At 38.5% G+C, this 17,161-nt stretch overlaps 1 protein-coding gene across 1 annotated transcript in view; it reads left to right on the top strand.

The window, feature by feature from the left end:
* Positions 1–13,003, top strand: part of egfra (epidermal growth factor receptor a (erythroblastic leukemia viral (v-erb-b) oncogene homolog, avian)) — a 63,753-nt gene extending 50,750 nt beyond the window's left edge. Inside the window, exons 20-28 of the mRNA XM_053486330.1 lie at positions 692–877; positions 1,940–2,095; positions 3,314–3,389; positions 3,592–3,738; positions 3,890–3,987; positions 4,274–4,441; positions 7,568–7,609; positions 9,784–9,877; positions 11,173–13,003. Coding sequence (XP_053342305.1) covers positions 692–877; positions 1,940–2,095; positions 3,314–3,389; positions 3,592–3,738; positions 3,890–3,987; positions 4,274–4,441; positions 7,568–7,609; positions 9,784–9,877; positions 11,173–11,528 — 1,323 coding nt within the window. The 3' untranslated portion in view covers positions 11,529–13,003. The remainder of the gene's footprint in view (positions 1–691; positions 878–1,939; positions 2,096–3,313; positions 3,390–3,591; positions 3,739–3,889; positions 3,988–4,273; positions 4,442–7,567; positions 7,610–9,783; positions 9,878–11,172) is intronic.
* Positions 13,004–17,161: the final 4,158 nt, after the last annotated feature.

A 17,161-nucleotide genomic window follows, 5' to 3' on the forward strand; every position in this document is an offset into this window, starting at 1 on the left:
CAAACCTTTTTTTTTTTTTTACTTTAAAGGTGGGTGTTCAACACTCTAAGGCATTTCAGGTGCATATCAAATCCATCGAAACTATCAATAAGGTGTTATTTTCTTTTGTCGGATGTTCCTTAGCTATGTTGTCATGCTAGGTTGTTCATAATATCAGCACACTCGCGACCAGAGTTGGAAGGTAACTCAGTACATTCACTTTGTTCCTCTACTTGAGTAGTTTTATTATTGCATACTTTGTACTTTTACTCTGTTACGTCCTACAACAAATATCTGTACTTTCTACATCACTATATTTGTGGCATTGCACTCCATAAACACAGTCCTGAGTAGTATTTGAAGCGCCACCTGCTGACTATTATGTGTAATTGCATGATTTGCTTTCGACCCGTGAAAATCTCAATTGTGTATCAATGACGAAAACAGAGAACGAGATGGAGAGAAAGACTTTTACTGTGATGTTAAGACTAAAACGAGCTCAACGAGAAATACAAGCTCAGTATTTTGATACCTAAATACAATTTAACGTGATTACTTCTGCACTTTTTCTCAAGTTCAAATGTAAATGTAGGACTTTTACTTTTACTTGAGTAATATTTTTATCTGTGATATATCTACTTTGCACAATAGTTGCAGGGATGCCAAGCAAGCACTTCCAGTTCACTGCAAATTCTCATTCATGTGCTTTCAGGAGGCTTACGTGATGGCGAGCGTGGAACACCCCCACGTGTGCCGTTTGCTGGGCATCTGCCTGACCTCTTACGTTCAGCTGGTGACCCAGCTCATGCCCTACGGCTGCCTGCTCGACTACGTCAAGACGAACAAAGACAACATCGGCTCACAGTACCTGCTAAACTGGTGTGTGCAGATCGCGAAGGTACGGAGAACGGCCTCAATTTTGGATCTGACTCAAGCCAATTATCACTTACAGTAGGGTGCATAAGCCTGAGTCAAGTGCACAGACCTGGCTTTGGCCTGTTGTGCCCCTTTTGTCTGTTTTAACACTTACCGTAGTTGTGGTTCATTATTATACATTTGAGTGCACAAGTTTGTATTTTAAAATGACGACAGTCGCAAGGAACAACAAATGTTAAAGTGTCCAAATTAGGATCATGGTGGGTTTACTTTGGGTCTCCAGTTTCCTCCCACAGGCCAAAGATATGCAGGTTAGGCTAATTGGTGTTCCCAAATTGCTCGTAGTGTGTGAATGAGTTCGTGAATGTTGGCCATAAAAATGGGAAAAAATACAGTGGTCATTATCGGCCTCCACGGTCCCTAGTTGGATTACAGAGGTTTATGGATGGATTTCACTATTCATTCATATCTTTGCTCGTATCCTTAAGAGTATTTGTACTTTAAATAAAAGAAAAAAAAGCTGAAGCTGAGTTGCATTAAAGGCCATACTGAGGCACATTGATATAAAATTAAAAAGTGCATGCGAATGGGGATGCAAACTTTGGAGCTTGTGTGTGTGTGTGTTATGCGAAATCATTCTCATTAGAGATCAGTCAAAAAATGAGCAGTCTTATTTTTCCAGAAATCCATTTTAAGAGATATTATATCAATCCGTAAGGAATTATAAATTTGAGGATAGCAGAGCGGTTTTTCATTATTTTCATCACGGGAATCACATCTGTCTATTCGCTTTGGTGTCACACTGATACACTGAGATAAACTCTACGGGAAGGCAGATAAAAATATCTGTCAGCATTTTTCAGATTTCTCTGATGGAAATAAATTTAATTCCTCCAGTGCTTTAAATATGAAAAAAGATACCAGTGATGAGAGGAGTGAAACACTTTGGATGCTTCATTGCATTTTTAAACAAATTACAAAAAAAAAAAAAACAGTTCTTGTTAAGAAAATCCAGCTGTTTTTGTTCTCTATTTTTAAGTCTTTTCCATTATTATGGAAAGTAGTGCTTTGCTTTGTATTTCAGGGCATGAACTACTTGGAAGAGCGCCACCTGGTGCACAGGGACTTGGCCGCACGCAACGTGCTGGTAAAAACCCCTCAGCATGTCAAGATCACTGACTTCGGCTTGGCTAAACTCCTCAGCGCCGATGAGAAAGAGTACCACGCAGACGGAGGGAAGGTGCGTGTGTACATGACTCTTATATGATGGGTGATGTTTGGAGCCTGGTGGTTTATTCTGGGGAAGAAAAAAAAACATAGCATTTGCAATTTATCACGTAGTGCATGTAGTGTTTGGCAGAATTCATGAGTTTTGTATGTGTCAGTGTTTAGTCACTAAAATAGCTCAGGCTGCTTAGCGCAATTACCGCAGATAGAGTCTGTTCCCAAGTACAATCCTTTACAGACCATTTCAAAATACAGTACATCATCCAAGGGCTGATTATTTAACAGTTTTTGAAAACTGTAACAATCTCAATCTTATACATGATCAGCCATGACATGAACACCACTGCCAGGTGAATTAAACACACCTTTATACCAATAACCTGATGACAGAATCATGGGCACCCAAGGCTTTCTACGCTCACCCATGCCCACAGGGACCGTGGCACAGGGACAGCGACTTGTCCGGCCTCCGAACTCCCCAGATCTGCACCAATTATATGCGCAGGATAAACAATCCAACACTCCACCCTGCAACTCACAGCACACACAGAATGTACTGCTAGACACCACAGCGCAACCCCCAGAAGCCATGCAGAGTCACGCCCGAGGAGCCAGAGTCACCCTGGTGGCACAAGGGGAATCCAAAACCTAAGTGGTTTTAATATTCTGGCAGATCAGAGCTCTAACCTTAAAGGGAAACTCCACCCTGAAAAACATGAAATCATTTTTTTGGTAAATATTCATTTGGTTGTTGGTTAGCATCAAGACCTCAAGAGCTTCTTTACTTGTTTATTTTTATCCCAGCGACGTTCAAAACCACATTAATAAGAACTCTAGTGTAGAAGCAGAGGAGTGCGAATGTTGGAGGGGAAATCACAGAACTGGGTCACACGAGAGACTTAGATCGATGAGATGACGCGTGGGATGGTGTTGCGGTGATGCAGCGATGCATTAAAAAAAGATGAAGATTTGGAATCTGACAAGCTGTTTGAGCTGAACAAAGTAAAACACCAAAGCGCCGCTGCTTCACTCCCCTGAAGCGAGAGCTAAACCCCACTACATGACTGTCAGGAGGTAGTCGACTAATAATTAAAACTAGAGCAATATGCAGATTTTAAAAAATGCTCAGGGTGACATTTTCCGTTACAGCTCTGCCCGTCTGTCGTTTGAGTGATTAAGTCATTCTTGTAAGAACTCTTTTTTACCGTTGTCATGTTTCCTCTGTGTTAAGGTGCCGATTAAATGGATGGCCCTTGAATCCATCCTTCACCGCACCTACACTCATCAAAGTGATGTATGGAGTTATGGTAAGAAACACATCTCTCTGTCCTACTAAACAGCATGTGCAAGAGTAGCGTGAGTGTACGTTTAGTTAATGTTTCAGAGTTGTTGAATGCCATAGCAATAAGAGTAACTTATTAAGCCACTGTGGGTCACTCTGGGTCACTTGTTAGCTAAATGAGCTCTTGAAGAAGGTGATGTTTTTATAACATGTGGTTGTCTCTGGAGGTGTGACCGTTTGGGAGCTGATGACGTTCGGGACGAAGCCTTATGACGGGATCCCCGCCAATGAGATCGCAGGCGTCTTGGAGAAAGGAGAGAGACTCCCTCAGCCGCCTATCTGCACCATCGACGTCTACATGATCATGGTCAAATGTAAGTGCTGAAGGTTTGGAGGTTTGGGGTGTGCGTTGTCTTCTAGGGAAAATATCATCAAAGAACAGATTCATGCAAAATACTGGCTTTAATTTGGCTATTGTAAGGTAAATACAAATATTACAAAGTCTTGTTATCTTGGCAATCTCAGGTTGGATGATTGACGCAGAGAGCAGACCGAGATTCAGGGAGCTCATTGCTGAGTTTTCCAAAATGGCTCGAGATCCTACACGCTACCTGGTCATTCAGGTGAGATGGGTTTTATTGGAACTTATTTCATTTGAAATAAGTATTTTTTATAATAAGTTGAACTACTATCAGGGCCGCTGTTATATAAAATAATCAACTCTTATTCAGAATCTAATTCATTGTTGTATTGTATATAAGTATACCTTCCCAATGTTCATATTTAGTTATTAGTTTTTGTCAACATACCTTTAAATTGTACCAGCAGATTTGGACGCAGCCATGTTACTCATGTTAAGGCAGAAAGCAATGCAATGCGTCCCCTGTATTAATATTTTTTGTGCTGCAGGGTGATGAGCGGATGCACCTGCCCAGTCCCACAGACTCCAGATACTACCGGAGTCTGATGAGTGGCGTGGATCTGGACGAGGCCGTGGACGCCGATGAGTATTTATTGCCCAACCATGGCTTCTTCAGCAGCCCCAGCACGTCTCGTACACAGCTACTGCACTCTATGGTAATAACATGTGCACACACACACACACACACACACGCAGACATAAATATATATATATATATATATATATATATATATATATATATATATATAGTACTAATACATTAAATTGTATAATAATACAGTAATATATTAATGTAAAATATGTTGTACTATATTATTATAACGCAGCAGGAGCAGCTAAAAAGACAAACTACAGCAGCAGAATTTTTTTAATATATTACTTATGCATAATATTACTTATGCATCATAGTTTATTGTAAGATTGTCTAAATAAACCATATTTTAAGGTAATAGTTTACTAATACTCCATATATTTTTTTAAGCATTTTGCACATTTCAGTTCTACCATCAAGCAAAAATACTAATATGCCATATATTATTATAATATAGCATTGATAGAGGCGGCACAGTGGTGTAGTGATCAGCAATGTCGCCTTGCACCTCCAGGGTCCGAGTTCAATTCCTTTCCAGGCTTGATTCCTGTCTCTGTGTGCATGTTCTTGCCGTGCTTGTTGGGTTTCCTCCGGGTACTCCGGTTTCCTCCCACAGTCCAATGAGATGTACAGTAGATTAGGTTAATTAGCATTCCCAAATTGCCTGTCCAGGGTGTACCCTGCCTCGTGCCCTAAGTCTCCTGGGATAGGCTCCAGGCCCCCCGTGACCCTGAATACAGGATAAAGTGGTATAGATGATGAGATGAGTATTTACAGACCAAACTCTATAGTAATTTAGTATGAATACACCACATTTTAAAGTTATATAGTACTAACACGACATACTTTATAGTAATAAATCGTATTAATACACCACAATTTATAGTCATAGAGCATTAATATGCCATACTTTATTATAATAGACTATACATGTAGTAATACTACTACACCATATTTTATAGTAATATAGAACTAATATACAATCATTTATAGTAATAGAGTTAATGTAAGCAATAAATTACCAATACATTATACTATTTAGCTGCGATATTTTGCATTAACAGTATGATACGTATACTGTACGTACTTTATCGTCAGTTAATTTCTTGTGACACAGAGCCACTCCATCCAAAAACAAGAAAAGTCAATACACCACAATCAAAATATATTTAAAAAGTGCTTATATTGCATGCCATACCTTATTAGCATAGGTGCATAATTACATTTTAATTAGCTATTCGCTAGCTTACACAGTGTTGAAATACATTCTACTTTATTCAAGACAATTCCATGTTCTATAGTGCTAGAGGGTCGGACGAGTCACAGGCGTGTTCCAGTAACCCGAACCAGAAGATCCACATTACATAACCTTAAGACCAGGCTGCTTATATACAGTATACAGTATATACAGTAGTGCGACTTCCTTCTTATAGGAAGCACTACGATACTTCACATATAGCTTCATTTAGTGCTTTTTGTCAGGAATTGTGTGCTCGCACATCAGCCTGATTGTCCTACTTTAAGCCCCTGTTGCAGAAGCAGATCTGCTACCTGGCCTGCTTTCTTCTGGCCCAACTTAACATTTTTCCGCCCGTTTCCTGTTCACTCGTGTGCTGCCGTCTCCGCTCCCCCGCTTCCTCCCAGGTGCCCGCTGATTAATGAGCAGTGCACGCTGAAAGAATCACAGAAATGGCCTGGTCGCGTTTTGGCTTCATGCCCATTGCGGGGTGTTCGCTCAACTCCAAGCCTATCAAGTGTGATTGCCTTCGCAGGCAAAACTTCTGGTTCGGGAACATTTGGCTGAAGGGGGGAAAACGGGACCCTGTGAGAAGTGGGGGTTTATATAACACAGACTTCAGGCTTTAGCCATTTATGGGCTGGATTTCGTCTTCACACATGGTTGCCTATTTAGCTCGTGTCTCGCCTTGCTTAGTTTAATGTGGCCGATTTCTTAAACTTTACAGGAAGTTATTAGTTTTTTAGTTTTTCTGCTCAAAATATGCGTGTAAAGCAGAGCTAAGCCCGAAAGACGAGTTATTATCTTGTCTTTCGTCATCCGTCAAGTGTGACTTGGCCGAGAAGAAAAGGAAATGTTGACAGAGCTATTCAACGTCTAACAAAGAGCGCAGTTAGAAAGTACGTCAGACTTCGCTGTAATCCAAATGCCGTATTCAGTCATGACGAGCACATTGATAAGATTTCACAATGACAAGAGGCACAAGAACGAACTGGTGCAAAGACACAGGAAATAGGATTTGAATAAAAAATTATGAAACCCGATAGATTATGTCTGGAGATATTAAGCAGAAACATAAAGCCGGTATACAGTAAATATTAAACATGCATTTAAAAAAATCCTAGTTGTTTACAAAAAAAAAGATAACTGTGATTATTGAACGATAACTTTGTCACAAGCTGATAAATAGTGAGTCTCAGACTTGATGGTAGTGTTAGAGATCAGTCTGATTATACCTTCTTGATTTTTATAACATATAACGTAGAAGGCAATTTTTTTTCTAAGTAATATGAAAAGTTAGATTTTTGCCATTTTTATGGTGAGAAAAACAAAAAGTGAAGAACAGGCAGAGTTTTTTCCCCTTTTTTCCCTCTTGCGCTGATACTGTAAGTATATACAGTATATGTGTGTGTGCGTGTGTGTGTGTGCATGTGTGTGTGTGTGCATGTGTGTGTGTGTGTGTGCATGTGTGTGTATAAACAACAGACACCAAAAACAAATATACTGCACAAAAAAGTAAGATCATTTTTTAATGTATTAAAGAATAATTATGAAACAACTGAAATAAAAGAATTAAAAAAACATTTTTAACAAAAAAAAATAATTATGCATGTACACAAATAAAAACAAACAAACAAACAACCATTTAATAGCAAATAGGTACTGATACATGGGGAAAACTTTTCAGTTTTGAGCGTTTATTCCCTCCGAAAAAAAATAAAAACCCAAATGAGTAAAAGTTTTATAAATAAATGGATTTCACCCAAAAGAACAAACATAAACCCCACAATAAACAACTGACTTACTCGTGTTATTCATTATCACAGGAACATTTATTTTGCATTTCAAGCTGAATTGGTGAATTTTTATTAAAATAAAACATAAAGCACTGTTAAGTTGTAAAGTCTTCTTGCGATCCTTAACAACAGCGTGTCCATACTTCTTGTTTTTTAGAGCCTGAACAGCAGCATCGGGTCGTGCCAGAACAGGAACGGGGTGAGTGATTTATATCGAAAAAAGCCCAGGAGACCTTTGTTTCGTATCCAAATGTGGAGTTTTTTGTGCCGCACGCTGTGTGTACAGTGATGCTCGCAGTGCTTTGCCTTGGATTCCTCATTAGTCAGCGGCTGCAGACTTTCAGACTGCGTCTGAGCGGAGATTTAGTGTTTCAGGTTAGGTATATGTGTTAGTGGTAGGGGTAGAAAAACACTTGAGAGACGTAATCCTGCTGTGGTAAACATTTCAGTTACGACATTTCTTATGTAAAAAAAAAAAATCTGCCAAAATAAGAAATTTATGCTGTATACTGTATGCACTATAGTACAGTGGTACTTCAGACGTGGTAGGCAGCCTAGGTCTTAATAGAGTGCCAGGATGGGTACTACGGCAATTCTCTGGGTACCATGGTAGCACGATGGTATGTACCTCTGTACCTTGGTGAATAACATGGTACTTATTGAGCAGCTACCAAAGTTCGGCAGGTATTTAACATGGTATGTTCTTTGTATACGTTTGTACATACTGTATATAAATAATATGTATATAAATAATATTTCATACATCAAATGGTATCATATTATATACCTAAATATTAGCATTATCATACATAAACATCCCCAATATCACAGTAGACAGTATTCTAGTACGTGTTCTATAGCACCGTACTACTGCATCCAAGAACCAAGTATCATACAATAGTACATATACTATTATACTAGAGTATGTACAGTACCATATGGTAGAATCATGTATCATTGTGTTGTACTGTACATGTACTATATCAGCAAAGTATCATGATAAATATTACAATTATTGTACTTAAACATACCCTATACAGTATTTTTCACAGTATCCTGGTACATGTTCCATAGTACCGTACTATGATAAAATGCATACTAAAATACGTATACGTGTACCAAAATATGTACCATAGAAGAATCATGCACCGTAGTGTAGTACATGTAATAAGTATCATGATACTGTCAAAAGTACCATGGTACTATATACCATGATAAACATTACTATTATCATACGTAAACCAAAAATATTTTGGTCAATATCCTGGTACGTTTTCCATAATGCCATACTACGGTAAAGGGTAGAATTAATTATTCTATAGTATTATAAATAGTACATACACTGTTGTACCAGAGTAAAACAATCTACCATAGTGTAGTACATGTACTACATCAGTAAATACGTTGCATGGTACTGTCAAAAGTACCATGGTATTATATACTATGATAAATATTACCTTTATCATATGTAAACATCCCCAATATATTTTGTCAATATCCTGGTACTGTATGTGTTCCATGTACTGTACTATGATAAAATGGTTAAACCATGTACTGTATCATACCAAAATATGTATACTTGTACCAATGTATGTACCATAGTAGTACCAGTACCATTGTGTTGTACATGTACTATATCAGCAAATAAGTATCATGATACTGTAAAAAAAAAGTACCATGGTACTATATACCATAATAAATATTACCATTATCATATGCAAACATGTTTCATAGTACTGTACTATGGTAAATGATAGAACCAAGTAAAATACTATAGTACGTATACTGCTGTACCAGAGTTTGTACCATGGTAAAAGCATGTACCAAAGTGTAGTACATATACTATATCAGCAAAAACTACTGTACTGTATATACTGTACCATGACACAGGTACCATCAGACTACCATGGGACCTCCTATACCGTGGTCAAATTTCTAATTTTACATTAGATTTACATCTAATCTGATTTAATGGAAAGATTCATTTCAAATTTATTTCAATTCTAGCAGTAATTAATTTAAAAAATCAAAAATCGCCATTGTAATAATGCAGTTTCAAATCTGTGATTAATAAATATGTGTAGAAACATGCTTGATAATCTTAACATTTTTATTTATTTATTTATTTATTTATTTATTTATTTTTCATGCATAAAGAATAAATTAATTGATTCATTTACATGAAGATGTTCACATTCCAAACAAATATATTTTAAAGTGATGCTTAATGAAATGCTTTGAGACTTTTGTCGCTCAGGAATTATGAGCTCTATTTAAATGTAATAACTTTGTCCTTATTGTAAAGTCTCTTACATAACACTAGTTTCTACAGTACGTGCGTACTAATGCGTAACGCCGTTGTGTTTGTCTCAGACTCTGGTGCCGGTTCGTGAGAACAGCGTCATGCTGCGCTACATCCCGGACCCCACCGAACGCTTCCTGGATGGAGATTTCCAGCCTGCCCCAGGTAAACAGAGGTTAAAGGTTATGTTTGGATTCTTTTCCAAGAGTAATCAGGGCAGGGGTAGCTCAGTGGTTAAGACATTGGACCTCTGATTTGAGGATCACAGCTGAGCCCCCAAGCAAGGCCCTTAAATCCCGACTGCTTGGATGCATAATGAGATTTTTTTTTTTTTATTGTTTGGTGATGGTGCTGTGAATCACTAAATGAAAGCCATTTCCTGAGAACATTAAGCCAGATCTTGTCATGAGATTATTGAGGAAGGATCATTCCCATCATGTTATATGAGCAAATACTTTTAAAAAGTAGATCACATCCGGCTTAAGCCTCTTGTTTGGGGTAAATCACTGACTCAGACAACTACAGATGGTTTTTTATTTAATTCTATTCATATTAAACATCATATTTAGAAACCATAAGTATACACAGTGTAACTTTCATTCCAAGGGTAAAATAGGGACGCAGTGCCTTTCCGAAATGTAGTGAAGTAAAAAGTACAGATATTTGCCATAGGATATATTGTAGTGAAGTTGAAATAAAAGGTATCCCCTAATAAAACTACTCAAGTAAAGTATAAATACGTGAGTATGTACTTACAGTAACAATGTACAATAAATGTATGTAAGTTACCCTATTCCTCTTGAGTGCACTCTTTAAGTTGCTAATGCTACGACCGTCACTAATGCTAAGTAGCTTGAAAGCAAAATTGCTTGAATTTCTTTTACTAGGAGTTTTTCTTAAGTTTTTAGAGTTTCTGCCTCCTACTTTATGTTAAAACATCACTGGCATTTCACTAATTAAACCCAACGCCCTGAAATCGAAGTGCTTTACTTGAAATTTTTCATGTACCCTAATTTTACTTTCCTGTCTGATGTAAATTTAAGCGTTTTTACTTTTCCCTACTACCATTGAACAGGACTTTGAAATCCATATGCTGGATGTTTTAATAACAAATACAGTAGACAACCCAAGACAATCCAAGGTCATAACACTGGGGTATCCAAATAGTCCAGACATATGGCAAATCCAATGAGAAATCAAACCTTAGGGCAAGGTTCAAGAACCTGGTGATACCAATCATAAGATATAAAGCTTAGAATTGAAACAAACAAGACACTGATAAGACTTTGCAATTACTTCAAGGTTGAACTTGCTTTATTTAGTCTGCCAGTATAAGAAGTTCTACAGTAAGTAATCAGCATATGTCGACCTCTGCTGGTGTGGAGATGAAATGTCTTGGATGGTGTGACACTCAGTTTCCTGAAACACTAAAACTCTCTTGATGTCTTTTCTCCGATTAGAATACATGAACCAGCAGAATGGCGCCGATGTTGTCTCGGACATGGCCAACCCCATCTATCAGCACCCTGCACGCGCCGCCCTGGACGAGACCGAAGAAGATTACCTTAACTGCTTCAAAAACCCAGAGACTGTCACTTCTCCTAAACCCGGTCCTGAGTACCTAAACACCTCGCACTCTCAGCTCTTTTCCTCCCTCCAGATGAGCAAAAAGCAGCCGAACGGGCACGGCTACATCGCGCAGAACAGCATCGACAACCCCGACTACCAGCAGGACTTCTTGCCAACGGGGACCAAGCTGAACGGGCATCTCCCAGCCGCTGAGAACTCTGAGTACATGGGTGTGGAGGTGCATTAGCAGCGCGCTGAAAGTGTGCGGACTCTGTAAAAGTGACAGGACTGGACCCACGGAGGCGGACCCCACTGCAGTGCTTGGGTGGAGGCTCTGATCTGCCGGGAAATTGTTGGTTTATTTGAGACTTTTTATAGAGTTTTTACATTCATTTGGACGCTAGATGGTGTGTCAGTCCCAAGCCGGTCTGCCACAACAGACTGCCAATCATTCTCAGAATTGTAATTCTATTCAGACTAAAGTCTAACTACATACAAGATTAGAGCACTTCCTTTGTCATTAGACTTTTTTGGGGGGGCAAATTGTACGGCAAGTGTTCACGCTTGCACGATTTTTTTCCTGCACCTGTGACTTTGAGTGTGAAATAGTTAAATACTGTAGCTATGGTTACTATTACATACAGTAGTGACCAAGTTCTTTCATTTTAGCCTTTTTTTTTCATCGATCTTATCACCTGCCAGTTCCCACCCATCAGCTATCATACAACAGCTAGTAAGCGGAGGGCGCGTAGGTCTGCTTTTGTAGAGATAAACTCCCGGACACCAACGATTGGCTAGTGGCACAGGGATTGGCAGGAGAGAGAGAGAGACTAACTAACTCTAAGGCGAATACTTTTAGCCGTTGATTTGGCCTTTATTTTAATCAGAGGAGACATTTTTAGAGATTAAAGAGTAGAAGATGAGCTTGGCATGAAGCAAAAGTCTTTTTGAGATCTCTACATCCTAAACTCTTAACAAACGTATCATGTTACTTCCTGTTTCAAGACGTTGTGGCAGAGTGGACCAGTCCCCGGTGGACTTTCCGCCAGGAATGCCTCACTATTCGTTTTCTGATTCTGGACCATGCGCCTCTATGGCCATGAATTCTGCAGGCTCCTCCCAAAAAACTCATATCTAAGGATTCGGCCGAGCTTCTAGCTTGCTCGTTTTTGATCTGATCGGAACATGTCGAAGGGGTCGGAAAAATCATGTCGATTAAAAATAATCATGAAAATGGCCCTGAAATCACTGCAAAAAATCGATCTATTTATATATACTGTATATGAAACAGAAATTCTGTTTGGCCTGCCACCGGTGGCCGGTGTAACAGTAGGTGGTTCTATTGAATGTAACAATAGGCAGCTCCACTGTTACCTATTATGTCATAATGAGAGGTGATAATATATCTGCTAAAAAAGTGGAAAAGCGTGAGGAGCGTCAGAGGTCTATATCGCTTTATCCTGTATATACAGGCGCATGGGAGGGCCTGGAGCCTATCCCAGAAGACATTGAGCACGGGGCGGAGTACTTGGAGGAAACCGACACCAAGCACGAGGAGAACATACAAACTCCATGCACACAGACCTGAGGTGGGAATCGAACCCAGACCCTGAAGGTTCAAGGCGACAAGGCTAATACACACTAAAGAAAAAATTATTTTGGTCCACTTTGGCAAAACCGTCATTATATGCTCCATTTTTTAAATACACACATGGAACTTGAGATTCAATCATTTTCAATTCTTCTCTCTCAAACTGTCACGAGTTACAGCTGTAACCTAATCCAGCTTACGGTTCCTCGGATAAACGTATCACAGGAGTGCCGTTGAAGTGAAAGATTGGAATCACAGGCAGTGCACAGACCCATAGCTTATCTTGTAACCGTATGAGCCATAAATGTCGTTTCTTTTAAACCAGAGTTTTGTGCCCCTAATTTTCTCTGTAAATTGAGTCTAGTAATTTACTTATTGTTTCGCATTTCACATAATAAACCATTTGGTCACTTCAGTTTGAAATAAAGTGAGATAAAAACTATTCTATGGGGAACCCTGTTATGACGGCACCTTCTCTCTCAAACATAAAAACATCACGTGTCATAAATCGGGACTGTGTCCCCTTTAGCATGTTCTGCTTCCGCTGTCTCATCGGCAGGACACAGCGGCTGAGCCACGCATCTTAAGATCCAAAAAACAAAACCGCAGGAAAGTTTTCACCACCGTTTAATGCTGGAACGATCGGTACGCTCACAAGACTTGACATACGGCTGAGGTTTTCTGTTTTCGGTGCATCTATTACAGCATGTTATTCAGCATCATACGAGCTGTGTACAGTCACACATGTATCCTCTGTAAATCAGTTCTTGTGTCATTGCGTTCTTGCACTCTTACAATTTTATATTGAAATACTATTGAAAGCTGTTTAAGCTTGCCAAGCGTTAGGGGTAATTTTTAAGGTTGTGTGCTCTTGGCAATGTATGTAAAAGAGTAATATGTGATAATGTATAAAAAGATTCCTAAATATTCTTCCGCTGGGGAAAAAAAAAAAATCTTTGTCTCACCTTTTTAGTTTAAGAAAAAAAAAACATTATTGTTGAAACATTGCTCTTTAAAGTTTTCATGTATGCCCTCTTGATTCTACTTATTACTTTTAAAAAGTAAACTAAATAAATGTGTTTTTTTTTGTTACAGACCTGGTTTGATAATTAACTCATTTTAAAACTGGTTATACAAATTTGATGCATTTTCCTCTCCTGAATTCTTTTTTTTATTTTAAATTTTTTTATTTTGGCTCTACTTCTGCTTCAGAGATAAAATCTCAACCAATTAGGGTGTTCTTAAAATCAACTATGCTATTATTGACTATAATTAACGTTTAAAACAGCACCTATTATAAAAAAAAAAAAAAAAACTTTTCATATTTTCACATTTTACTCACTGATTTATGTTTTTCCATTTATGTTTTGACAAACTTTAAAAAGCCAGTTAGAATTTTCACCCTAATGTGACCTCATATAAGAAGAACCCCCTCCCCCGGCTTATTGCTCTCACTGTTAACTGGAGGGGGGTGTGGCTCAAAAGTAGCTCATTTACATAGACACTGAAATGGTGCATTTGGAGGAGGAGGGAAATAAAGGTTGAGGTATAAAAAATGAATAAATTAATCTGAAGAATAAAACACGCACTTGTGGTGAGCACTGTTAAAAATATAGCAAGTTATTGGACCTTTAATAGGGGACTGATCATTTATCGTGGTGATGTGATGAATCCTGGTGTGTATATACTATAACAGAATGCCGACTTACTTTATTCATCTGTGAGGGGTGTTCAAGTCAAAGCAGGACTTTTGTATGCATATAAAAAAAGAACGCAGTTACGAGAGTAAAAACTTTCTTTATTTCTTCTTATTTCTAAACCCCCAGCTACACTAATGGGATAAGTCAGTGTTTCACTAGTACTTGGACACCATCAGAGTAAAAAGTTTTCTGAGTATGCCAGAGCTATGATCAGAGTGTCGGTGCTTCAGGTCTGAAACACTAGCCTCCCAGGAACTCCTTTAATGGGCCATCATGTGGAAATGGCTTGGAGCGAGGTCAGGTCTCTATGGGGGATGTGGGAATAAACTATTAGCTACCGCTGTTCGGCCCTTGAGCAAGGCCTCTAACGCTCAGATCTATGAGGCGTCTGCAAATGGCCTAATTGTGAATGCAATGTGTACAAGTGGTGTTGATGTATGATTGTGTGTACAGTTCCCACAGACAGATGCGTCTCTTCTGCAAATCGGTGACACGTTCTCCATCGATTTTCAAGAATCTGGTGTTTTACTTAATGAATGTTTATAGGAACGACTCAGGAGCGTGTGCTCCGAGCCACCGTTCAAATCATTTACTTTGCCGAAGTCTTACTAAAAACAATACTCAAAAAACATTTACTATTAGTACAAATTACACCTGACTGTTACACCTGACTTCTTTCCCAATGTTCATTAAACATGTCTTTTTAATTATTCAGTGCGTGAGTCATTTAAAGACGTGTTAGATTTAACTATAGTATTAGAATGTGCAGACAAATTCATAAATCAACATAATGATCAACATACTGTACCTCACTTATTATGGAAAAATCATATTCAGGCTATGATTGTGCTCTTCGACGCTGAAAGGACCTTATATTGTACTGGATCGTATGGTACAGCAGCTGAGCACACACCTGATATATGTCCTAGAACTGAGTCATGTCCTGTTTAAGCAATCAGTTTTAAGTGGAAGAGTAAGAGTAGCGCACAGTTGTGTAGTTTTACTGACCACATGCTCTGAATGAAGCGATTTAGCATGTTTAAGCTATTAAATCACACATGCACGGATGGTCCTAGTGAAAGAAGAATAAAAAGAAAGAACGGTGAGTACAGGAAGCGGCTGCTATTCACATCATACACAGGCTGGTTATTTGTTATTTCAGTCGAATGAATAAAGGTGAAATGAGTTAAAGTGTAGGGAACGGTTTTACTCTTATGATACTACACACATTATTGAAAAAGAAAGCAAAATCAGAAACAATAAACTATCAGGAAAAAAATTAATTGTTCACTGTACTGTATATATAGCCAAAAGTATGTAGGCAGCAGAAATGCACACCCAGATTCAGTGTTCCCTGAAACACTTGTCCCAAAAGCACGTGTCTATTATTGCAGTCCATTATTTGGTTACTGATCAGAAGGTCAAGGGTTCAAGCCCTACCAACACCAGACTTCCACTGTTGAGGCCTTTAGGAGAGCAAAACCTTTAACCCCTCTGCTCCAGGACTGCTGTATCCTGTGCTTTTGCTTTGACCCCAGCTTCCTAACTGGGATATGTGAAAAAATTATTTGCTGTAAGATGCATGTGACAAATAATTGGATCCTAATTGTAAAATGCATTAGTAAAATCCATAAACATGCAAATATTGTAAATTATATTGCAATGCAAGATCTATACTAATGGGTCCTTATCTACATAAAATAAGAAAAATTCAATTCATCAGCCAAATCTAACGTGGCAGCATAATGGCTTAGCACTATGGCCTTGCACCTCCAGGGTTCAGGTTTGATTCCCACCTCGGGGTTTGTGTGCATGGAGTTTGCATGTTCTCTCAGTGCTTGGTGGGTTTCCTTAGGGTACTCTGGTTTCCTTTCACAGTCCAAAGGCATGCATTAGGCTAATTGCCATTCCCAAATTGCCTGTAGTGTGTGTGTGAGAGTATGTGTGTGATGAATTGGCACGCCGTCCAGTGTCTCCACCACGCCTTCTGCCTTAAGTCTCCTGGGGTTGGCTCCTGAACTTGCCGAATTACCAATTTACAAAAAAATCTATACTAATGGGTCCTACATAAAATAAGAAATTGTATAATCTGGAAAATAACAAAATATTTCAAAACAACATTTGATCCATAAGCCAAATTTACTGTATTTGGGGTAAAGAGGAAAAAAGAGACACTTACATGTTGTAATTAATGCATTAGAACACGTGGGGGCAGCAGAGAATCGTTTTATAGTTTTAGTCAGGTTCACTAAGTCAAGAGTGGAAAATACCCAGGAATCAAGTGTTGTAAATAATATTTGACTTCGTGTTCAGGGTTAAAAGGTTGTTAATTATATATAGATATAGATAGATTCAACGTTAATGATAATAACATATTTTTTAAATAGAAAAAAAATATGCTTAAAATTCTTGTGCACATAAAAATAACTATATTATTATTATTTATTATTGTTGTTATTATTGTTGTTGTATTTGACCTAGTGACCCTCTTTTCATCGTGATTTAATTCAATAATCTCTTCTAATCAGCTCCGGACACACAGCGCATGCGCGCAGCGTGTCACAAGGGTAGAGCGATGAGCCGCACGTT

Source organism: Clarias gariepinus, chromosome 25, assembly GCF_024256425.1.
Source record: "Clarias gariepinus isolate MV-2021 ecotype Netherlands chromosome 25, CGAR_prim_01v2, whole genome shotgun sequence".
Lineage (NCBI taxonomy): Eukaryota > Metazoa > Chordata > Actinopteri > Siluriformes > Clariidae > Clarias > Clarias gariepinus.